At 35.8% G+C, this 26,552-nt stretch overlaps 1 protein-coding gene across 2 annotated transcripts in view; it reads right to left on the reverse strand.

The window, feature by feature from the left end:
* Window positions 1-6,591: 6,591 nt before the first annotated feature.
* The window catches only part of CWF19L2 (CWF19 like cell cycle control factor 2), a 129,453-nt gene continuing 109,492 nt past the window's right edge, over window positions 6,592-26,552 (reverse strand). The window contains exons 16-18 of one of the 2 annotated variants that reach the window (XM_039471415.2): window positions 23,815-23,895; window positions 18,868-18,969; window positions 6,592-15,712 (exon numbers count right to left, since the gene is read on the reverse strand). In XM_039471415.2, the coding sequence (XP_039327349.2) occupies window positions 15,569-15,712; window positions 18,868-18,969; window positions 23,815-23,895 (327 nt within the window). In that variant the 3' untranslated portion in view covers window positions 6,592-15,568. Of the gene's footprint in view, window positions 15,713-18,867; window positions 18,970-23,814; window positions 23,896-25,244; window positions 26,180-26,552 lie in introns of those variants that run through there. The other variant, XM_074400513.1, reaches the window with a different exon arrangement.

Here is a 26,552-nt window from a genome sequence, read left to right on the forward strand (position 1 = left end):
CAATTCTCATTCCTCCCTACTCCCATTGCAGAGGCTCTATTTTCAGTGCCACCAAGGGCCAATGCTCTCTTCCTTCACTCAGCCCTCAGTCTTAGGGCAAAGGCTATAGTAAAGGAATGGCAGGTGAAAAATATTAAGGCCTTAATCAGCCTTGCCTCACCACATTCACAGGGCAGAGGTTATACACCAGCTGAGGCAAGCTCATTAGACCAGAGGCTACCACCAACCCAGAATGCTAATTATAAAGCAGGGATGTCACTACAAGTAGAGTGTGTCCACTATAAACTCTAAAAAGTGGTACAGAGGCTTTTCCCCGGTTGGAAAGACAGGACATAAGAATAGAGAACTCAGCAGCTTTTCCAAAGGGAACAGAGAATGTGGAAAATTCAAGCCAAAAGATGCTATCAAAAACAATGACTATTTTAATAACAAGCAATAAAAGGGGGTTTGTAGCTCCATGAGAACAGGAAGTTAAACCCTAGAACAATTAGAAGTTTACAAGAGCACCTAGGGAAAGAGACAGGTGAGAAGAGCCCTCCTGAAGTTGGAATAAAGCTAAAAGACTGACCTTAGATATAACCTTTACAAAGGTATTAAAATATAATTGGGTCAGACCGTGCAGAAGTTTTTGTCCCAGGGAATTGCTAAAAATAATAAAGGTACTAGCCAGCAATTAGAGGATCTTAACAGCTGAATGTGCTATCAATATGAGGAAACAACAAAGAGATCACGGAAAAAGACTGCCAAAGAGATTCCTGCTAGAAACTCTACCTTTTAAGGAGTGACATCAGAGACTTCACACTGTGAGGGAAATACTAAAATAATCCTGCCAAGTGACAAACAAGCAAACAGAACAATCCCCAGAAAGAAAAGACCAGTATCTGGAGTTACCAAGCTACATCATATAAAAGGTCCAGTTTTCAACAGAAAATGACAAGCAAGACATGCAGAAAGTCTGACCCATATTCCAGAGACAAAGCAGACAACAGAAACTGCCTTTGAGGGGGCCCCAATATCAGACTTAGCAAAGATTTAAAAGAAGTTATTATAAGTATTTTCAATGAATTAAAGGAAACAATGTTTCTTTTAAAATAAATAAAAGTCTATATGCTGAGAATGCTTCAGCAAATAGAGAAAATCAATAAAGATATAGAAATTATAATAATGAGCCAATGGAAATTACAGAGTTGAAAGTGAGAATGCAAAATTTAAAAATTCTCTAGAGAGGAAAAACAGTAGATTTAAGCTGGCAGGAGAAAGAATCTGAGAACTTGAGGACAGAATAATAGAGATTATGCAGTATGAACAAAAGAGGGGGAAACAAAGAGAAGAAAAATGAACAGAGTGTCAAAGAAATGCGGGGCACCATTAGGCACACTGAATGCACATAACTGGGGTACCAGATGGAGAGAATAAAAAGAAAGAAACATAAACTATATTCAAATAAATAATAAGCAAAAAATGCAAAAGTTTTATGGAAAATACGAACTTACATATCTAAAAAGTCAACAAACTCAAAGTAGGATAATTGCAAAGAGAACCACACCCAGACACATCGTAAGAAAAATTTTGAAAGACAAAGAAGAAATCTTGGAAGCAAGAAGAGAAAAACAACTCATCACATATTAGAGAATCTCAATTGCTAACTTCTTATCAGAAACAAACAGTGGAATCCAGAAGGCAGGAATGACATATTCAAAGTGCTCAAAGAAAACAAATGTCTCCCTCCCTGCCACAGTCCCTCAGGTGCATTACTGGGTCATGCTGCATTCAGAGCTTTGAACCATTAAGAATGGTTCACATTGCTCACAGTACCTGTGACCACTGTAACTGCATCCTGCTTGGAAAGTCTACCTGCTACTGTGAAAACCCTCTCTGGTGATTGATTGTATGGAAAGTTCCCCCTGCTACCCACCTTAGTGATTGTATGGAAATACCCTTAGCAACCAACAATCCTGGGAACCTCCTGCCCCCTGGTTACCAGCCTCCTCCTCCTAACTTGCTTGTTCTGCTTCTGTAAAATTCTGCTTCAGCTAGGCTGTCCCCTCCCCTACCTAAATCAAGGTATAAAGAGAAATCAAGCCCCTTCCTCGGGGCCGAGAGATTTTCAGTGTTAGCTGACTCTCAGTCACCAGCTGAATAAAGGACTCATAATTTGAAATCAGAGCGTGGCATTTCCTTCTAACTCACTCAGTTATTACAACCACACAACCATTTATTCTCTGGGGAATAAATATTTATATTCCCCAGAGAAATAAAAACATATTTCCAAATATGTATACACAAATGTCAGCATCATGTATAATGCCATAATTATGGATAATAGCCAAAAATTGGGAACAATCTAAAATGTCTACCAATTATGAATGAATAAGAAAAATGTAGTTCATGTATACAATGAAATACTATTCAGCAATAAGAAGTAATGAAATATTGATGCTACAACATGGAGGAACCTTTAAAATGTTATCCCGTCAAAGAAGCCAGTCAGAAAAGGTTCCATACTATATGAGTACATTCATTTGAAATGTCCAGAATAGATCAATCTATAAAAGCTGGAGGTATATTAGTGGCTTCCTACAATTGGAGAAATTGGGGGAAAATGAGAAATTACTAGCAATGGTTATGGGGTTTCCTTAAGGGTGATGACAATGTTCTAAAATGTAATTATTATGGTAATAGTTGTACAACTTTGTGAATACATAAAACCCACTGAACTGTACGCTTTAAATTCGTGAAATGTATGGTACGTAAATTATATCTTAATAAAGCTGTTTTTTAAAAAAGAAGTCTGGGTGTGGTGGCTCATACCTGTAATCCCAGCACTTTGGGAGGCCGAGGAGGGCAGATCACGAGGTCAGGAGTTCAAGACCAGTCTGGCCAACATAGTGAAACCCCATTTCTACTAAAAATACAAAAAATTAGCTGGATGTGGTAGTGTGCACCTGTAATCCCAGCTACTCGGGAGGCTGAGGCAGAAGAATCACATGAACCCAGGAGGCAGAGGTTGCAGTGAGCCAAGATCACGCCACTGCACTCCAGCCTGGGCAACAGTGTGAGACACTGTCTCAAATTAAAAAAAAAAAGAGTAGAACCAATGAGCATTCTTGTCTTACTCCTGACATTAGCTGGAAAGCATCTAGTGTTTCCCAACAAATAAGATAAAAGATTTTGGTCTGAAATATATCTACTTTCTAATGTTAATGAGGATATATTCACCAATTCCTCTCCCATTGAACATTCTTTAACATGTGTGCCAAGTTTTCCTGTATGCCTTTTCAGGATTTAGAGAACGTAATCATTTGAGTTTCCCTATTTATTTCATTGATATGATCAATTACATAAATTTTCTAATACTGAATCTTTCTATATTCCTGGAATATAGAAGGAATATGTAAGTGTTTGCTATTATTAATATGTAAGTTCTGGATTGATATTTAAAAAGATATTTATACATAGTTTTATTTTTTGGTGCAATCCTTGTTAAGTTTAGGGATTATAGCAGGCATCCCCAAACTTCTTACACAGGGGGCCAGTTCACTGTCCCGCAGACCGTTGGAGGGCCGCCACATACTGTGCTCCTCTCACTGACCACCAATGAAAGAGCTGCCCCTTCCTGAAGTGCGGCGGGGGGCCGGATTGATGGCCTCAGGGGGCCGCATGTGGCCCACGGGCCGTAGTTTGGGGACGCCTGGATTATAGCATCATCATTTCATAAAACAATTTTGGAAGTTCTCCTTCTTCTTCTACATACTGAAATAATTTAAATGGCACTATGATCACTGGATATTTAAAGGTTTGATAAAATTTTCCCATGAGATTATCTGGACATAGTAATTTTTGCTTTGGTTTTCTTCCTCAAAGCTTTTTTAAAAATTATACACTATCTATCTTCTACATCTCTCATTTTGTCTTAAATCTCTTTCATTTCTTCTTTATTTAAATGATTCATTATATCTTATATTTGAATTAAGTGATTGGTATGGTTTGGATATTTCACCCCTCCAAATCTCATGTTGGAATCTGATCCAAATCTCATGTTGGAGGTGAGGCCTAATGGAAGGTGTTTGGGTCACGGAGACAGGTCCCTCATGGAGTGGATTAATGTTCCCCTGGGGTGGAGTATGGGGGCACTGAGTGAGCTCTGGCTCTATTAGGAGTTGGCTGTGAAAAAGAACCTGGCCCCTCCCCACTCACCTCTTGCTCCCTTTCCGGTCATGCGCTAGCTGTACATAGCCAGCTTGGCTCCCCTTCACCTTCTTCCATGAACCTTCTTTCTTTAACTTGAAGCCATCACCCAATGCAGATGCTGGCACCATTCTTCTAGTACAGCTTGCAAAACTGAGTAAAATAAAACTCTTTTCTTTATAAATTACCCAGCTTTACATATCTCTTTTCAACAAATAAATGGATTTGCATTTTTTTCTATTTCATTTCTGAAATAATACGTATTTCTAAATGTCTCCTGAGTATTGGAAGTTTTTGTTTAAAATCTTCCTTTTCTTCTCTCACATCATGTATGATCTTTTTCAAGTTCTGATTTGTTTTTTTCCTCATACCTTCTCTCATTTTCTTAAATTTCAAAGCTCATTTTGGAATACTGAGTTACAGTTTTTATCTGCTTGAGGGCACGTCTGTGAAATCTTATTGTGAGCAGAAATATTATTTGGCTCCTATTCTGTCTTGTCATGTAATTTTGTATGGGATTTAACAATGATAATATTCTGTAATGTATTCACTTAAATAAAGCAAGTTTGCCTCTAATTTTAACGGGAGGAACAGGCCAGAGTAGCTTTTCTTTACTTCACAGCCATCAGACACTATCATATGATTCTATTATACCCACTGGGATTCTGTTTCCAACTTCTGCTGCTCCTTTCACACTACCCCATAATGCTTTACAGTAAGCACCTTTGGCAATTTGAGGGTTCTTCTGCACTCAGTGACATCAAAGCCCATTTGTTTGCCTCTATTTCCTTTAGTCAAATGCTGATACCATGCAGATCTTATAGATGGTGGTGGTTTGTCCCTGCATGCTTATAACTGGGGCCTGTGGGAATATCCTGTTTTGAAGATGTTACCGGTGTGTTTCTGGTTTCTGGTTTCACTATTCTGGTTTCAACTATTCTGGTTGATCTATTGCTATTTATAGGAGGAATCACTGAGGTTCAAAAACTATTACTATCACTATCATCATTCCCACACTGTCTGAACTGTTATTCAGCTAACAAGAGTCTAAGAAAAATGTAACGGTAATGTATAGATGAAATTAACTAGCTAACATAACTATACTACTTGTATTTAAATTATTGATTCTGTTATAACTTTTGGGAAAAGATCTGAGGCTTCTTTGGAAAACCAGTGTTTTATTACACTTAGAAAAGTGCTCCAGAAGCATTTTAACCAAATTCAATCAATGGGATGTTATCCCAGTAATAATGAATTCATACTCTTCATTGTGCATTACGTTAATTTTTCAGGAAAAACAGCATAACCTTTAAGACCAAAATAAATACAGACAAAAATACAAAACAGGATTCTGGAAGGTTCTGCCTTAAAAATAAAAATTAGCAAAGAAGCACCATTAATTCAAAAGGACTTCACATGGCTGAGTACATGGTTTGCACCTGTAATCCCAGCACTTTGGGAAGCCGAGGAGGATGGATCACTTAAGGCCAGGAGTTTGAGACCAGCCTGGCCAACATGGTGAAACCTCATTTCTACTAAAATAAAAAATTAGCCAGGAGTGGTGGTGCACACCTGTAGTCCAAACTACTTGGGAGGCTGAGGCACAAAAAGCACTTGAATCCAGGGGGTAAAGGTTGCAGTGAGCAGAGATGATGCCACTGTATTTTAGTCTGGGTGACAGAGCAAGACTCTGCCTCCAAAAAAGAAAAAAAGGACTTCACAGAACAAAAACACATTTCTAGGGTGTGCAGTGTACAAAAAATGGGCATATAATTCCTCTTTTACTGTCTCTCTAAACTGAAACTTGTTCCAGCAAAATACTACACAATCTGGAGCAGCAGCCTAGCGACTTAGTGTTCTGGCTAACACTGAGGTAATAGTATTTTAATTTTTTACTTTTCCTTTATCATACATACATATTTGTCTTTAATGATTTTTTAAAAGTCACCAATAAACCCACTTGAAAAAAAGTTATTTTTCCATCCACACTGACCTTTGTATAATTCGTTTCTTAAATTTACTTTTATACATTTACCTTTTGGAGACAGGGTCTTGCTCTGGTGCCCAGGCAGGGGCACAGTGGCGCAATCATAGCTCACTGCAGCCTCAAACTCCTGGGCTTAAGCAATCCTCCCACCTTAGTGTTTGGAGTAGCTAGGACTACTGGTGTGTGCTGCCACATCCGGCTAATTTATTTTTACTTTTTGTAGGACAGGTCTCGTTTTATGCCCCAGACTGGTCTCTAATTCCTGGCTTTAAGCAATCCTTCTGCCTCAGCCTCCCAAAGTGCTGGGTTTATAGGCGTAAGCCACCACACCTAGCCTATATAATTTTTCACACAAAACTCAGTGTTCTCTTTTTAAACTTAACACTACGATAACATGCAAAAAACTGTTTTCACAGTTGTCTTTTTAATGACAGAATTTATTTTATTAAATTCCCTTAAGGAACAGTAAGTAGCTATAACAACAGGCAACCTCAATGACCAAATATGAATTATCAAAGTTATACTACACAAACGAATGAAATGGTACCATATATGATCTCTACGTATCTTACAAGTAAAGAAAATTCACGTGCAAAGCAGAGAATGTAAGCAAATTCAGAAGCAGAGCTCTGTTTAGCATTACAAGGTAAAAAGAAGGCTATCCACAGGTTAATTGCAAGGGCTATCTGTAAGTTAATCAAGGACCCTAGCTATTAAAAACAAATGGCTGAACTTGAAAGCACAGATTGTTCTTCCTCTGTGTTATGAAGTGGGACAACACGAAATTTAAGTTTACTTGTTAAAAATAAAATATATCTTTATTATAATGGAACTAATTTTAACTTTTCTACCCAACCACAAAGCCAATGCCACATACCTTAAATGTTTTTTGTTCAGAAAACTTCACTTTTCAAGGTACAAATTTCTATATAGGCTCAGGCAACATCAACTGAAATGAAAACAAAATAAATAAATGTACAATGGTTCTAAAAGTAGAGTATTTTACTGATTGCTCTGATAAATCCAAAATATGTTACCGATGGATTGGCAATATTCCTCCACCTGGTGACTCAGAAGCCTAGGCTCCTTTCTTCTTGTGGCTCCACCATCATCAAAATGTGGTTTCCAAAGTCACCATGCATGTTTGCACCAAGCCACAGAAGGGGAAACGGCATGCAGAACTGTGTGTCTTTTCTGAGATAAAAGGCTTCCACTCACATTCCACTAGGTAGAACCCAGTCACCTGGCCATAATAAGGAAGGCTTGAAATACCATAGAATGATCTGTCCTGGAAGAAGAGGAAATTCTGGCCAGTCTAGTCAGTCTTTGCTACACTTTGTCAGCAGCTGTTTTTATTTAATAAGCTCTTTAATTCTCTTATTATTCAAATAAGAGAATTTTATTCTTTTAATTGGTCTAGAAAGATCAGATTTTTCACTAAAGTTGGTCTTTGATCAATACACATGAATGTACATTTAGTAATGTTCCATTAAAATGTCAGGAACATTATTTTTAATCTTTGAAAACAAGAGAACAAAAAAGCAAAAGAGTTAAAAGGAGTAAGAATGTAAATAATGTGAGATTTAATGCCTTTCAAGCTATAATAAATCCACTTTTGATCACTTGTACTAATATGTACGGCAAGTTTTACTTCTCAATTTTTGTGGTATATAACCAAGAGCTGATGGCAAGTTTTACTTCTCAATTGTTTTATGCACATGACCAAGAGTTGATTTTATATACTTAAACTCTACACTTACGAAAGAAACTTCTCATACCAATCAATCCATACAATAGTCCTGAGTTTAGACAATGCCACTTAAAATTCTTTGAGACAAAATGGACAAGAAAGTAAGGGTTTTATTCAAAGCCATAAAGGGAAGCAGCATATGATTCCTAGTACTATACTCGCAACAAATTTTCCCTCTAGAAGGGAACTGACTGAATTATTTATGTTTTTTATATTGGTATAAATGCAGTAGAAAATGGAAATTAAAATAAGTGAAGGAAATATACACAATAGTATCTTAAAATTAGTATACAAATTATAAAACGAACAGAATGTTTTAGACATGCACTTTCAAGCAGTAATAGTCTCATGTAAAATTACTAAATAATGAAGTATTCACATGTGAAGAGTAACTTTCATTTTATAGTATCCTGCACAAGTATAACTATACATTTAAAAAATCTATATTGAAGTGTACAATCTAGGATGTTTACTAATACAAAGGTGTCAAGCTCACATCATAAAATGTCATGTAATAAAACATTCTTCACAATATTTGTTCTAAAAAGTGGCTAAAGCCCATGTCCAAATACCTTTAAAGAGAGTTCTTAACTGAGTTAACTTTAGAAAATAAAGAGCAGAAATATAAATATGCTATGTGTTTTATATTTAATGTTAAACTTGATGCTAAGTTTCATATTTTGATAAGAACACTAGTATGCTAAAGTACATAAGAGAATGAACAATTTATACTTAAAAAAATTAAGGTAGCCACCTCAATCACATTTGCTTCGAAGGTAAAAGAACACCAGCAGAAGTTTCTTTAAGATCATGTTAATGGCTCTTGGGACATTTCTTTGTCCTCTGGCATCTGAAGACATTACCTGAATTTCATCAAATGTTTCTTGGTTTCGCTTTTTTCCTTCAGTAATTCATCTCTTAGTTCCAATATAACTTCTCTGACTACTTGCTTGTGTTTCTAGATGTAAAATTATTTTGTCAGGGAAAAGCTGATGTGTAACCTACAGAACTTCCAGAAGACGCTGACCAATAATACTATTTGAAGTTCTTCCTGATGATGCCAATGTTAAGAGTCCTAAATCAGAAGGCAAAAGCAAGCCTTGGAAAGCTATCTTATTTTTCAAAATGTCAGTAAGGTAAGCCTGGTATATTTCAGGTACCAGTCCTACAAACTTACATGAGCAGAGACATGTAAACAGATTTTAAAATGTGTAGAAAGTGCTACATTAGAATGCTGTGCCTGGTACAATTGAGGAACAAGGAAGAATGTGACCAATTCTTCCTACCGTGTCAGTTAATAATTCCATAAAGAAGGTTAACATCAGGGCTGAATGGGGTCTTCAAAATTAGTAGGGATCCCCTAAGTATATGTGTTGTGGAATGGTGAGATGGGCATGATATGAAAGAAACAATTAAAAAGCAGATAAAGCCATTATGAAAAACATTTCTCTCATGCTATGGAGTTTCGATTTCTTCCTATAGGTGATGAAAAACCACTGAGAAATGATTGACGTGATCTTCCAGAGAAAGAATTCTGGTAGTCATATGGAAGAAAAAGCAGAACTGAAGGTGATACAATTGTTAGGCTATTAAAGTGATCCAGAAGAGAGCTGAGGAGGCGGTCTGAAGAGAGGCCATACCAAAGAGAATAGGGAGAATGACAGAGATGTTAAGAAAGTTTTATGGTTCAGGGCATGACTGCTTATTGAATGTGACAGACATCAAGTGGGATGTGTAAAAAAGATGACTCTCAAGTTTCTAGTTTGGATTACTGGATTGTTCATGGCTTCATTCACCAAAATTTGAATTGCTGGAGAAAGAAAAGATTCAAGATGAGTAAAATGCTTCCTTTTGGATATGTTGATTCTGAAGTGCCTTATGGTGTATTTAGATAGAGAACTCATTTAATGAGCATACAAACAACAACAGCAAGTATACCACAAACAACAATTAGAGAGGCATAAGAAAACAGATAGGACCACCAAAGAAATAAAAGGGGTTTCACCTAATGCCAATAATGTTCTGTTCTGCAGGGAAGGTAATTAAGATGAAGATTGAAGAAAGCCTTTTTGGGTAATTTGATTTGAATTGGGCAATTTGATTAATACTTTCATTACGGCTTCCAACAATAAATAGTTATTGGAGGCTTCAATGAGGTAGATTTAAGAGTGAATAGGAGAGGACTTAGTGTAGTAAAGTAAAATGGCAAATACCTACATCCACCATAAACGATACAGAACAAGAACAAACAAATCTACCCAAAAATCACATCCTCAGCCTAACAAGAAGAAAAATATAGCCAAATGTCAAAACTTATAAGTAAAAAAATTAAAAGTATCAAATCCAAGTGAGTGATCTTTCACGTTTCTACCATAAGTCTTTGTAGCAAGCAAGAGCAGTCCAAAGAAGAACATACAGAATAAGAAAAAACAGCTCTAGTGGCAGGCCTAAAACTGGTCTAAAATCACCAGCAGAAATAGAAATTTTATCCCAAGTAAAAAAAATATAAAGCACCTTAGTATCACAACACTTATTACAGGATAGCTTCAGGGAGTGAAGGGAGACAAAAAGAATAGGTGAGGTGCCTTTTGGCAACTGGATGGTGAAGGGGAAAAGAAGCAACAGGAGAAATTCAGGGTCCTGCAAGACAAAAACAAAAAACTGGAACATGCATAATCCCTCCTCCTACTATACAGTTAAAAAAAGGGTACTTTTCTATGCTGAGAGAGTGCTTCTGAACTAGGAATCTTGTAACCCCTCAAATTCAAGAAAAATGAATGAAAGAAAATGGAATCAATCTATATAATGGTAGTATGAGAAATTGGTGAACAATAATTTACATACATTGGCTAATGAAAATTCTTTAGCAAAAAGCAACCATTAACGCAAAAGAAAATTGTAACACAACATATCAAATTGAATAAAATCTTCAAGTAAGCATTTGGGGATATGAAAAAGCACCGTGAGGTGGAAATTCAAAATATAAAAGAACAGAAATCGACCAAAAAAAAAAAAAACCAGGAATAAATTGAAAGATTACTGAATTCAAGAAAGAACTGGAAGGAGGGGAATTATAAATTAAGACTAAATTACTAGGTGCCCAAAGGAAAATAGACTAATGAAAACTTAGGCACTGGATAGATACAAAAATTAATCAATATGATAAAGAAAAAAAGTAAAAAGGGTCAGACAGTGAAAGTTGAATAAAAGCTAAATAACTCACATGTAATTGGAGTCCCTGAAGAAGAAATAAAAAGCATGGAACAGAACTAGTATTTAAAATTATAATCCATGAAAAATTATCAGAAACAATAAGGATCTGAAACTACATTTTGAAAGAAATTTCCAGGTAACTGAAAAAGTAAACTGAATGCTAACTCCAAGATATAGCTCAGTAAAACTATTTAAACTTAAAAAAAAAAAAAAAACAACTTTTAATCTTCAGGAGTCAGGGATATATGATTAAATAATTTACAAGGGCAAAATAATTAGACTGCTATCAGATTTCTCAAAAAAATATATTAAAAAAGACAACAAATTTTCAAAAAACTTAAAGTGTGAACCAAGATTTTATATTCAGTCAAGGTGTCCTTCAGCATAAACACTGTAATAGAAAAACAGCTTCAAACATATAACTTAGACAATTATGTACCCATGAGCCATTCATGAAGATCTACCAGTGAATGAGCTTCATTCTCTAACTCTTTGGAGGTGAGTCAATCTTGGCCTAGCTTCAAGTAGTTTCTTCATTGCATGCACTAATCAGTGCACAGACACTCAAAGGTGACCCTCTGCATACCTCTAGCATTTTCTCTCTGTTAAGCAATCCTTCGTCTAGTAATCTGTTTTTCTGTCTTCGTCTATCTAGGCTCACAGCTCCATTTCCTCAACTTAGATAGTTCAACAAGCTGTTCCCCAACCTTGGACTATACCTTGGAAACTCTCTCAAAGCATTAAGAGAGGACAATTGTAGGACTCATCTCATTTGTTTCCCATCTCACAGGGACCACTGTATTTTGTATGATGTCCCATGTCTTGAAATCATTACTTTATATACAGTTTGTTTGCTGGTTGTTTTAGGCAGCAAAGTAATGGGCCCATTTTATCTTGGCTGGAAGCATAATATTTGAGTTAGTTCTTATGAAAAATAAAGGCTGACTCAGGGTTAAAACAAGAGCACAGATGACAGAGCAAAGAGCCACAGAATCTTCTCATGAAGTAGGACACATGCATGACCTAATCAAGAAACACGATATATGCTCAACTTAATTTTAAAATTTCTAGCGAACAGTGACTGCTATATTCTTCCTATTGTCTTCTTTTTCCATGAATGTGCCTACTGTAGTTAATGTATATTTCTCCTACTACTGTGTTTGGTGTTTGTGTGTGTGGGAGGGGGCGGTGCAGAACTTATGTCTCTTAAGTTCACAAATCTTCAGACTGAGTGAAAGAACACCTGAGTAGTTTCACCTCCATTTGGATCTGATTCATAAGAGACCCTAAACCTCAAGCCTAAGCCTAATGACTGACTGGGATGAAAGTTTTTTGAGAGGATTTGAATATACTTTCATGTGGGAGAAATATAAGTATGTGGCCAGAGGGTAAACTGGTGTTCACACTCCTTCTATCAAGAGGTAGAATTATGATCCCACTTCTTGAATACACGTGTGCTCTATGATAACTCTGATATACAGAAAAAATGATGCTGTGCCACTATCTGGGCCTAGGCCCCAAAATGGCACTTTCCACCTCTTATGTCTTGGAACTGTCCTTTGGAATGGTTGTTCTGGGAGAAGCCAGTAGCCATATAGCAAGTCCAACTACCATGAAATTTCTATATATGGAGAAAGTTATACCAGCCAGTCCCTAGCTGCTCCAGCCATTCTAGGCCAGGTGCCAGACATTCTAGGCCAGGAACCATGTTGAATATTCTAGACCAGCATATACCATATGGAGAACAGAGGCCCTAAACATATAGCTGCATTCATCTCCAGATGCTTGAACCACTCTAGCTGAGGCCGCAGACATCATGAAGCAGAGGCAAATCATCCAGCTGAGCCCTTACCAAATGTCTTACCTATAAAATACTAGATATAATAAAATGGCTATTACTATAAGCCACTAAAATAGGAAGTTTTTATTCACTAATGTATCCCTTACATACAGAACAGTGACTGGCATATTAAAGACACTGAAATATTTGTTGTGAGCCAACTTAAAATGGTATTTCTAGATCACCTAGAAAGTGAGTGCAGTATATACAAAATACGGTTTGAAAGTAGGCATTTCAACATTTAGAGGTTGAGCAGATGCAGAGGAGCCAGCAAAGGAGACTGAGAGCCTACAACTAGTAAGAAAGAAGAATAAATAAAAACAATGTCCTAGAATCAAAGTAAAGAAAGTGTTTCATAAAGGGGAAATGATCAAGTATGTCACTGATATGCTGATAGATAAAAATGAGTACTGAGCATTAATTCTGGATCTGCTAGCGTGGAAAGTCACCAATGACCTTGACCTGAAGAGTTTAGTAGAATGATGAGGATGAAGTCAAACTTCATTCTCACTGCACTGAGAATAGAATGAGAACAGAGGAGAGAAAACAGACTTTTTAAAAATGAGTTTTCTGTCAACTGGAGGAAGGGCTAGAGGGAAGATGCAATGCCAAGATTTGCTGTTTACACATTATAAAAATGTTATTGTATTTGTATGCTAATAGGAATAATCCTGTAAAGAAGAGAAAAAATTAATAACACAGAGAGTAGAGGCAATTTAGTAGCTGAGAAGGGATAAAATCCAGTGCATAAATGAGTGGACTGGCCCTAGATAAGAACAACAAAAAAATTTATCTGGAGGTATAAAGAGAAAAAGTAGAGTTCATAGGTATAAATACAGGTATACGGACAGATGTGCTACAAATTTCCTTCTATTTTCTCAGTAAAAAACGAAGTACAGTCATAATCTGAGAATGAAGAGAGGGGAGATATGAAATAGTCCTTTAGCACTGCACTCAAATATACTTGGCACATATCTCACTTGAGAACTTACCACATTGTGCTGTAATTATTTATGTGTATATCTCTTTTTCCACTAAATTATAAAATAATTTAAGGTAGAGGAAGTACTTTTTATTTTTGCTTTACCAGCACATAACACAGTGCTCTAACAAACAAATGTTTGTTAACTCACTGATTGAATAAGTTAGTGTTACTGATTCCTTTATGATTTGGGAGCGAAGACACGAGCAGTAAAATAGCAATCAATAAAATACTGTCAAACAGCTACTTGATACATATGCCTAAGTGCAGGTTGCAAATATTCAAAAACTGAAAGCACTAAACCTCAACTTATTTGTGAAATTAAAAACTACAGACAGAACACAAACATTTTGTCTTTTAACATACTAAGGAAGTAATTACATGCTAATATAAAAAAATGTGCAGAGCTATAAGTTACACTGGAGTATATTTCACACTGAATCTAGGTATCCAACATTTTATACAAAACATCAAAGTTTAGCTTCCAAAAAGCCAGTATCTGAGAAAAGGTTACTACAACAATAATTTCCATTGAAAAAAAGCAGACACACTCACAACATAAAAACTGTTTACTTACAAAATATGACTACGGTGTGAGTTAAGAACAAATAAAAATTACATTCCTTGGATCAAATAAGAAAAAATAGAATGTCCCATACTGTCATTCAGGCATGGTGGCTCAACCTGCAATCCCAGGATTTTGGGAAGCTGAAATAGGAGGACAGCTTGAGACTAGGAGTTCAAGGCTACAGTGAGCTACAACTGGGTCACTGCACTCCAGCCTGGGGGAAGGGGCCAGACTCTGTCTTAATAAATAAAAATAAAACAAAAAGAAAAATAAATTAAAACTCTCATTACTTACGATTTTCAGTACAACAATCAGTACAACTCAAAACCAATGACTAGGCTACAATTTGTTAACTTACATGCAAACCCCAAACCACCCTAAAATGGGTTATTTGGAACAGTTACTTTTAGAACCACCAAAATTCAAAGATACTATTTAAAAATCCAGAAATAAAAACAAACTTGAATCATATATATTTTCAGTATCATTTAATTCTTTAATACTTTGGGGACATTTCCTTTTCCTTTAACAAAAAGAATAGAAGTGATACTATATACTGCTATTAGAAAATTAAGAGCTTTTCTATAAAATCCTGTGACATTAAAATTAAATTATTACTGAATACATGAAGTCTTATTTTTTTAAAATGCAAAAGAAGCCAGATAATAGACTTAACAACCATGAAGCAAACCCATTTCCCTCTGAAGCAAGGATTTCCTATGCTTTCTAAACATCCCTTCAGAAAAGCCCTTCTCTAAATTAACTGAACAATTTGAAATACCAAGAAGAAGGTACAGAACAGGAATGTGTGCAGATCATCGAATATATCTGTTTTTACTCCCTGGTGACTAAAATGAAGTCCACAGGAGCAGGTGAAGAGGAAAACAACACAATCTCTTGACGTACGGTTGTCACAGACTTAGAGCAGTCTGCTGCTGTGACTCTCTCTGCCTGTGACCTGAGGGTCAGTTGCTTCATTAGATGCAATGGAAATAAAACTGACCGGGATCTGAAGAGAAATTTTAAAATGGAAGGTACACTCAACAGTTTTTACTTTTGGTGAAGTCATATGGCTTCCACCACTGAGCAAACTGCAGTGCCTTTTTCCTCTGATCCTCGAAGCTTTCTCGGATGCCTTTCCTCCACAGTCGTGGTTCTATATCCAGCATCCCACCAATGATTTCCTTTTAAAGAATGAGAAAGGCAAAAACACAAGCATGTATAAATAACAATGAAACCAGAAATGAAACTATTTGTTTATTCTGCTATAAAATATAACAAGTAGCTCTCCATGACAATGTTCAATAATAAATACTAGTTCAAATTTTTAAAAATATTGTTTTCAATTAATTCTAACTCTGCAAACCCTGTGATTCTAGGAGTTCAAGTTAGCTGCGTCTCCTATCAAGCAATTTGTCCATTTTGTTACTGCTTATTAGCACATCTACTAGATGGTAACAAAGGGGAGGCAGAAAAAGTGAAATTTAATTAATTTGGTCTTTATTAGAGGCTCTGGTAAACAATTTTGCAAAAGAGTTAATCAACTTGTAGCAATTATTAACTTTATTGCCCAACTGCAGTTACAACCCAGGCTAATGTTCCCTCTGCTACCAAGCATGTTTATAAATTCGTTTCTTCCACTATTAGCAGGAAATCTTTTTTTCAGGAAACAAAATTCTATTTTAATACTAGCTTAAGTAAGCCTATTAACAGAATTAAAAATTATATATTACTTTCATTTAGATAATCACATTCTCAAGTCCTAAAACAAATGGCTTTTTGGTTATCTGCTTATCATTCCCGATTTCCTTCAAGATCCTCTTCCTGTGCTGTTTGCTATAGAAAAAAATCAAATTTAGGCATGTGAGTATCCATGTACAGAAAGACATGGGGGACACTCCTAATACTTAAATGCTTAAAGGGAGGGCAGTACGGCAACAAAGCAAACAAAACAAAACAAAACAACACAGACTAAGGGTAAAATTCTGCATAGTCAGTCTAGCTCACTGGACTGTGTGGTGAGATCCTACACAAACCACATAATCTCTCAGATGCAGTTTCTTTTTTTTTTTTTTTGAGACGGAGTTTCGCTCTTGTTACCCAGGCTGGAGTGCAATGGGGCAATCTCGGCTCACCGCAACCTCCGCCTCCTGGGTTCAGGCAATTCTCCTGCCTCAGCCTCCTGAGTAGCTGGGATTACAGGCACCCGCCACCATGCCCAGCTAATTTTTTGTATTTTTAGTAGAGACGGGGTTTCACCATGTTGACCAGGATGGTCTCGATCTCTCGACCTCGTGATCCACCCGCCTCGGCCTCCCAAAGTGCTGGGATTATGGGCTTGAGCCACCGCGTCCGGCCGCAGTTTCTTCATCTTACTTGGGGACCTACTATGCACAAGCAAATGCCGTATTTGTAGGGGATACAGCAATCCATTAACATGCAGTTGTCTTCAGACAGAATAGAATCTGGAGTTGTGGTGGAAGCAATAATAATCCAGCTATACAGCATACTGTCTCATAAAGTAGAAGGTAGAAGGTAAGTGCCAAAGCAGACCATTTGGAAACTCGAAAAATGAAAAAATTCTATTGGTTGGATAGACCAGGAGATGCTTCATGGAAAAGAGAATCTCCTATCATCAGGGAAGAGAGACAAAGGGGTCAACAGAGATAAGAGAAAAGAGAAATGTGGCAAATTTAAACTTAATTCAAGAGTTTCTCAGCATTGGTCCAAATAAGTAATGTAGTTTAAGAAAGACTAGCTTATAAAAGTTTACCTAAAACTATCTATAAAATATCAAGTTTTGTCTTATATGTGCCATATAAGCTTGATGTTTGTTCTCTTATCCAAGCAGCTGTTAATGCAAAGCGACTATCCCAATAATCTTCTGTCCCTGAACAACTGCTTAAGTAGCAGACTGCAGGGACTTCTTGAGCCCACAGGCTATTTCTTAAAAAGCACATTTTGGGGAAAATGGCTCAGTGACGCAGAGCTGACAGAGAAATTTACTTTTCACTCCAAAACTGTATTGTATAAACCAGAATGCATGAATAATAAGTGAAGGGAGGGCAATCTCCCAGTTTAATGTATACAACTGTTTTTTAAAAAATGAATATTTTAAGTCCTTTTTTCTAGGACCAATTTTTTGTTTGTTTTTTTTGTTTTTGTTTTTGTTTTTAATAAATCCAGCCATAGAACTTTCGGTTATAAAGCTCTACTCAAAACAACAGGATTTTTCAGAACAGCAGAAAAACATTTCTTTCTAGTTCAAAAAAAAATTGTGAACACTTGTCAAACAAGTTTCTGTAATATGTTGTTAAGAGTTCAAAGACGCATGTTACTTTGTTACTCTGGTTAACCAATTAAGGACAAGATCGTTACAAGTTTTGAATCAAACCTCTGGAGTTGCCATTCCTCTTGAGATCTTTTTACTCACTGCAGAAGATAGTACTCTGCAGGAGATGAAAGTGGGGAGGAGGGTGGAGAACAGGGAACCCCAAGCAGAGTTCATTAAGGCCTTCTTTTTTAGAGGGCCTGGTGACACAGGGATAAATATGAGTGGAAAGGCCTGATCTATACCAGATTAAAGGCTCACTACTAGGGCTGTCATTGCCCAGACTACTTCTGACTGTTTCAGTTGCTGCATTAACTTTATTCCAGTTCCTGACACAAACTTCTGAGATATTCTGTAGACTTTAGTTTTAAAACTATACCCCACAGAATATAAGAGGACAATCTGTCGTAGATTAAAAGATCTGCATGCTAATATTTGTCCAGAAACTATCAGTGTAAAATTAGTCATGCGTGCTTCCTGGACTACATCTTGTTTAACTATAAATGGAGATGAGAAAATTTGTTCTCCAGTTCAACCATGACTATATGTACCCCTAGCTTTGTCACTTATTAGCACATAACCCTGGACAAGTTACCTAATCTCTCTGTAGCTCAGTTTCTTCATTTGTAAAGTGAAATTTACAATAATATCCACACAACAGAATTACTGTGAGCATTAAATGACTGCAGCTGACACACTGCAAGCCCTTAATAAGTTTTAGCAATTATCATCATTCTCAACAGAATCCTGGCTGCCTCCAAAAACAACCATTTTAGTAACTGCTGACACTGTCAAGAAATGTTCGGTTCTAAAGTAACATTCCTGACTCTGTTATATATATTCTGGGATATTTTTATTAATAGTTGCTAGGTATTTTCTCTCTAAAAACTGGGTGGAGCAGTACTCACCAACTTCTTTGTATACTGTGCCCAAAGTTTCTATTTCCCTTCAAAAGAAAAATGTTACCAACTTGTTAACTCTGGGATTTTATCAAATTTGTGAGCATACCTTTCCAAAGTAATGAGAGAATTTCTGCTGATCTTCAATTACATGGGCAAACCCTCCGTGAAGGCCAAAATCCACAGAGAAGTAAGGTAACCCTCTGGGTACCTAAATAAACAAACAAATCACAAATGGAATACACTATGAAATCAGGAAGTTATGTTTAATCCCTCCCCTCCTCTCTGGAGGGACAGTAATTTCAGGCATCCCTCAAGACAAATATATAAAATTAATTTCCAATTCTAGAAATATTTAAACAATGACCTACATTTCTGAGTAAAATCTTTCATTTTGGTAGCCTTTCAGCCAGATAGTTCACCATTATCTATCGATTATAATTATAATCAAAACCAACTATTTTGCTGTCCTTGGGGAAAACCAGGAGGAAAAATGATGCTTTTTGAAAACCCAAATGCAGAATAATTTCCCTTAGGCTACACAAATAGAGAATAAGCATATGCCTTCTTAAATTCTACTCACGATGCAGAACAGCAAGAGAGACCTGGCCACATACTAAGAGCTCTCCTTGAACCTTTACAGCTGTGCATTTATCAAAGATAAATTATACAAAAATAATCATAATTTTTTTATGAGCTGGTGAAGGAGGTATAGCAATACTTAGTTTATCAGCCTTATTTCAAAATATCTCCAGGATTAAATCCCTATTGTCTTTTTCTCTTCCTTCTTTACTCCTCCCCACTCTCTCTCTCTCTCTACACACACACACACACACACACACACACACACACACACACACACACTTTAAACTATCTCATGACTAGAAAAAGCCAAAACTTCTTGCTTTATCAATTAAGCAGATTTTGGGTCCTTGCAAGTTTTGCCTCAAAGCCCAAACTTTGCCACTATAAATTATCCAAGTGTGTCAATTTATAGTAACATTTCTCCTCTCTAAACCCCTCATACAGTACGTACTTACTTTACTTATTTGGCACTGAACCACAGGGTCCTACTTAACTATACAAATTGTGTATTGTGTCCTTAAAAAGGCACAATGTGGAAGGGCACAGTATGGTATAGTGGAAAGTGGTCACCTTGAAATATTATAAGGCAACTAAAATTAAGGCTTATAAAAAGTTCCTGTTATTTAAAAAGCACAAGTAAAAAATCTGTTTAAAAAATAGTATATAACATTAAAGACAGACAGATAGGTCATGATTTGTGGCTTTAATTGTTCTTTTTATATTTCTGCATTTTTAAAAAATAATCATGTTATGACCTTGACTATTAGGAAAAAATAAAGAGACAGACAAGGCTCCAACTGCAACTCTGATTCTTATTTGAATTAAGAATTCAAGTGTATTTCAGACAAGTTAATTAACATCTCTGAGTCGCATGAGAAACATGAACACCCTAGTCCCCAATTTGCCATAAATATGCTGCCTTACGTGACAAAAGGGACTTTGCAGATGTGATTAAGCATCTTGAAATGAGGGGGATTATCCTGGCTAATGCAGATAGGCCCAATATAATCATAAAGACACTAATAGGGAGATAGGAGGGTCGGAGTCAGAGAAAGATGGAAGATACTACACTCTTGGCTTTGAAGATGAACAAAGGGGCCATAAGCCACGGAATGCAGGTGGTTTCTAACAGCTAGAAAAGGCAAAGGAACGGATTCTTTCTAGAGCTGCCAGAAGGAATGCAGGCCTGCTGACACCTTGATTTTAGCCCAAAGAAACCCAATTTATACTTGTGATCATCAGATTTTTAAGATAAATCTGTGTGTGGTGTTTTAGGCCAACGTGTTTGTGGTAATTTCTTACAGCAGCAATAGGAAACCGCTCTACATGCCAAGGCTCAACAAACTATGGCATATTTGCCAAGAAGGCACAATGAACACATTGCTACTTTCCACAAAACGCAACTGCTGTCACAAGCTTCCCTATTCTCTCCCTGCAGGAAGCAAAAGGTACAACCTGCTGCTTGCTAGAAGAGTTGCTAGTCAGCAGGCACTGCAAAGGCTCTAGCATCAGAGCGTAGGTCCATTTACCACTTTCTTTTTCCTGCACTGGTCAGTCAGAGGAAATGCATTTGAAACTCTCATACCACTCTTTAAAGGCACTGACAGAATTAAAGCAAAATTTTTTATTTATGGTAGAAAAATAGAAGAAGTATAAAAACATCTTTTATTCTAGATATTACTCCTGATTTCTTATGAGTAGCCTTGAGTTTGAAGGCCTCTGGTAAACCCATATTTTCGTGAGAAGTGCCTTCTTTAGTTTATAATATCAGTCTCTAAACGTCAGATGTTTCTTCGATTTCTATAGTTATCATGAAATTAAAATACAATTTTTTGAAGTTCAGAAAGAATTCTCGTGCAATATCACTAAAACCACTTTTCTTGACAGTTACTTATTATCATGTAATTCCTCTGCAATGAACACTCAGATCTGTTTTTCCTGTTTATTTCCATGAACTTCACATTACACTGAAAAGAAAGCAAATGGGCCAGAGAAAATGAACCAAATGGGTGGAAAAAGAGAAGTTTACCTTCATACAGCATAGAAAAATATAAATTTCAAAAAATCAAAATGGATTACATATACGTGAATCTCTATTATAAGCCAAGAACTTAAACAGTGAAAAGAAAAAAACCACCCCACCCTCAATGATGCAGGCAAAATACTTCATGAAATTATTAAGGATGTAAAGTTTTTTAAAAGCAGTATAATAAGATTCTTTCAGAAGTAATAATAATGTTAAAATAATATTATTCACTTCATGTTTAAAAATACTTTTATTAATTTTTGAAAACATAATGGAACGTTTATTAACTAAAAAGTGACCTTCTTTGGAATTATTCTTACACTTATGTAGTCTTCCCATTCTTAATTCCATCCATATAATTATAAAATCTTAAATCTAAAAGGGGCTAGGCACAGTGGCTCACACCTGTAATCCCAGTACTTTGGGAGGCCAATGTAGACCAATCACAAGGTCAGGATTTCGAGACCAGTCTGACCAACATGGTGAAAGCCCATCTCTACTAAAAATACAAAACTTAGCTGGGCGTGGTGGTGCACACCTGTAATCCCAGCTACTCAGAAGGCTGAGGCAGGAGAATCAACTGAACCTGGGAGATGGAGGTTGCAGTAAGCCAAGATCACACCACTGTACCATAGCCTGTGCGACAAAGCAAGACTCTGTCTCAAAAAAAAGGGCTCTCAAGAGGTCATCTGGCTCATCCTTCATTGACTGTGACCCACAACTAGTCTCAGATACAATACTATGTGATGCCTTAATAAAAGCAATTGTTGCTGTCTTTGAAATGCTTTAAAGTTGAATATACGATTGCCATTTTTACAGGCTCTGTATTTCTTATTTTTCATAATGTTAAGTTAAAATATTAAGACCTCCTGGCTACTTAATTCAGGCACTTGAGCTTTTACAAAAGAAACAAATAATAACGTACTACATGGTTTGCCAGTAAGAAAATGCATATACATTATAGAAAATGGGGACTAATACCTCAAAATTTTTTTTCCTTTGAAATATTTTGTGTTCTGAAAGAATACTTAAATTGTGTTCTGAAAGAATACTTAACAGCATGAGAAATTATAACATGAGAAATGAAAAACCTAGCACACAAAATGTATGTACATTAAATGCCTTTTTCTATAAGCACATAAAGGAGAAAAGTAAAAGGCACATTTAGAGGGTTTGTTTGGTTTTGTTCTATTTTGTTTTTTAATGTGTCATCTGGCCCAATTCATCAGGAGAGAAGAGAAAATGATTGTAGATAATGTTTTACCTCTGAAATAAAACTATGTATCTTGAATAATGTAATAAAATGGAATCTTTTGATAGGAATATAGTAAGCGTAATAAGGAATCCTATTAGTTACGTGACATTTAACAGGAGTCTGGCTTCCCAAAAGAAGAAATGGGGAGTAAGTATTCTAGCGACACCTAACAGAACAGGGACTGGCAAACTTTTTCTGAAGAGAGCCACACAATAAAATACTTCAGGCCTTGCAGGTCATACGTTCTTTGGAGGGACTACTCAAATGTGCCATTGTACCATGAAAGCAGAATATAAGCAATACCTAAGCAAATGAGCGTGGCTGTGTTCCAATAAAAGTGCATTTACACAAACAGGCAGAAGACTGGGTTTGGCACGCAGGGCTTGAGTTGCCAACCCCAGCACTAGACTATAATCTCCATCAAGTCTGGAATCTTTCTGTTTTTTCCCACTATGTACAAAAAGCATCCTGAACAGTGCCTGGTAAATAACAGGCACACAAAAAATATCTGTAGAATCGACTTCTTTTTCAATAGAAAAACAAAAAAGAACCACACTTCTATTAAAACTCTATTCCATTTAATTTGTATTTCTAGAAAAGAAAAAAAAAATCTTTACCAGACATACTCAACTTATGTGTAACCTGTACATAAAAGTTGATCTGCAAATAAAGATTAAACTATGAAGTGTGATTAAGCAAGTCTCAAAAAAACCCCACAATCTAACTCAGCTACTATTTTATAGTTTTATAGGAACATAATAGTGAACCTCTGTATAAGAAAACGAAAATGAGTTCCCAATTCAAAACAGACCCTCTACGAAAATTTTTCTCTCAGTATAATTACAGAACAATATATTCCAAGAAGGCCCTTCTCACTACTTTTCCCATAGGGGCTGAGAAGCTCACCATAGGAGTTCTTACGGCAGACTAACGGCTGCCATAGTCAATTATAGGGACTACAGTGGCAGAAGACCAAAGGTCAGGGAGAAACATTCATGTGAACAAATAGAAACCCTCTACAAAGAAATAAGCATTTTCTAGACCAAGTATGATAAAAGTAACTTCTTCATTTTTGTAATTAGTTATTTTACCTTCAACCAATGATATCTTTCTAAACTAAGATGTAGAAATGAATAAAGATGCTCAGCACTAGGATAATTTCTTTCACCAGAAAAAAAATGGATACTTACAGACTTTCTGATATCTTTTAAAGAGAGATCTATCAACTTCTTGTTCATGGACCATTCTTCATCAGATTCCATTATGGCTTTCTAAAATATAGCCATATATTAAGTGAAAAAAGAACATGTAAGTAAATAAAAAGCAGACAACTTATAACAAGTAATACAGTAAATTAATTATGGGGTATATTAGACATAGGAGGCCATTATTCTGAACTGATTAAGGCTTTAATTTTAGTTATTTAAAATATGAACTTCTTAAATGTTTAAAACCCTATTGTTAGCCAAACACATTATTATTTTACTCATTCTTAACTGTTGTACTAACTTGAGTTCAATTTTACATGACAATCCTTAGTAAGATCAACCAATTTAATATGAAACATAATTTGTGTTCATAAAGTTCAATTTAATATAGAACGTAATTTGTGAACCTTAGTAATCTCTATGACCTTGCTGCAGTCATAAAGATTACTAAATAAATCCATTTAGTTTTACTGTTCTTCTTCCAAAAAGTAACAGAGTTTAAGTTACATGCTTCCTGGCAACCAGAGACTTGCACTATTTCTGCCCATGTAATCACAAAGTAAAAATACAGGGAAAAAAAAGTGCTCTAGAAAATAAAGCCTATTTTTTAATGTGCAGAAAGCATAAGTCTATTTCAAGCGGATAGCAACTTAACATTGACTGCATGAAACTCAATGATTTTATTTACCCCACACACGTTTTATGTTTTTGATGTCAGAATTTATACAACTATAATTTGTCAATTTGTAATTTAAAAAATAAGAATTCTTTAAAATGCAGGGAGAAAATACATAGAAATGAAACGAGACTTTTTATGCTAAGCAATGTAACTACTATTTATGCTAAAGAAATATTTAAAAGCCAGAGTTATGAATATAAAATAACTTTGTGTTTTTACAGTACTGTTATTAATGAAGCAAATTTTAAAGATAAAATAACACTCAAATAAGTTCAATTTAAATAGAAAAGATACAGTGCTTTCTCTATTTAAAAGGCGTAAGCCGCATATTCTCGCTCATAGGCGGGTGTTGAACAATGAAAACACATGGACACAGGGAGGGGAGCACTATACACTGGGGTCTGTTGGGGGGAAATGGGAGAGGGATGGGGGGATGGGGAGGTGGGGAGAGATAGCATGGGGAGAAATATCAGATATAGGTGAAGGGGAGGAAGGCAGCAAATCACACTGCCATGTGTGTACCTATGCAACAATCTTGCATGTTCTTCACATGTACCCCAAAACATAAAATGCAATTTAAAAAAAAAAGGATTAAAAAGAAAAGAAAAGAAAAGACCAGCCCTATAAAAAGGCTTTTGATTCATTAAAAAAAAAAAAAAAGGGCAGGAAAACAAAGGGTTATTCAATAAAATGCCAGGATAATTAGCCATTTTAAAAAATAAAGAATCAATAAAAAAATGCAATATCTGCAAAGTACAATAAAATGAAGCACAATAAAAAAAATAAAAGGTGTAAGTTGCTTGGCTTGACACTGTAATATAGCACATTCAATACAAAAGCGTCTTCAATGATCACATAAAAGGTTTAGTGCAGTAAAGTGATACACCATTCTAAGAGATAACATTTTTGTCAACCCTTATGAGCAAAAGTGGCTGCTCTATGTTAGGTCATATTCCTCAAATGACTCTAGACTGTATTGAGGAACTATAAATCAAGCACGCTGAAAAAAGGTATAAGAACTTTTTCAACTAAGTTTGGTTAACACAGGACTGGCATGGGTCTTTGGGATTATCTGGCTTATTCTCTATACCTTAATAGCATAATTCTTCACATAGAATAATCAGGTTGTCTTTAAAAATTGCTAGAGAGAAAGTAGAATTTTACAAATTCATAAATCTTAACAGATTTTACGATTCTTTTTATTGGAACTTACAGTTCATATTAATAAATTTTATCATCCCATGCTGTCTAAATGTTTCACATGCAATCTTCTTATACCAGATCGCAAAACATTATCTTCCTTTATCTTTGGACTTGTTACTGTTTCACATATGGTTCTACATTTACACATCTGTATCAGTCTATAAATTACAATTTAGGTAAGGATCCAACAATGCTATTTTATAAAAGCTCTTTGAATACTGTAAATTAGTTGGTTATGAACTCTAGACATTATATGTCCAAAATTACATATCAAGGTTAGAATTTTTTCTTTTTACAAAAAGCATGAAATATTAAATACTAAAACTTACAGCAATAACTTGTCACAGCAATTGTAATGTGTACTATTTATAATCTTTGGCTCGAGGGTATTTCAGTAGTCAGTTTTCTAGAGTTCTGACTATAATTTTGACTTGAAAGTATTTCAAAGTAAAATAATGATTTCATCTGAGAAACAGGAAATTAAAATAGAAATTGTAAGTTACCATTTAATAGTATATTCGTACTCCTAAATAAGCATGCTTTTAAAAAGGTCAAAATCAAAAATCTTCTGACAGCAATTTATAGAGCAGAATATTTTGTGCTTTCTTTCTTTTCTTTCTTTTTTTTTTTTTTTTGAGGCAGGGTCTCACCCTGTCACCCAGTCCAGAGTGTAGTGGTGCAACTGCAGTTTCCTGCAACCTCCACCTCCTGGGTTCAAGTGATTCTCCTGCCTTAGCTTCCCAAGTAGCTGGGATTACAGGTGCCCGCACCATACCCAGTTAATTTTTATATTTTTAGTGGAGACGAGGTTTTATCATGTTGGTCAGGCTGGTCTTGA

The sequence above is a fragment of the Saimiri boliviensis genome, chromosome 6 (assembly GCF_048565385.1).
Source record: "Saimiri boliviensis isolate mSaiBol1 chromosome 6, mSaiBol1.pri, whole genome shotgun sequence".
Lineage (NCBI taxonomy): Eukaryota > Metazoa > Chordata > Mammalia > Primates > Cebidae > Saimiri > Saimiri boliviensis.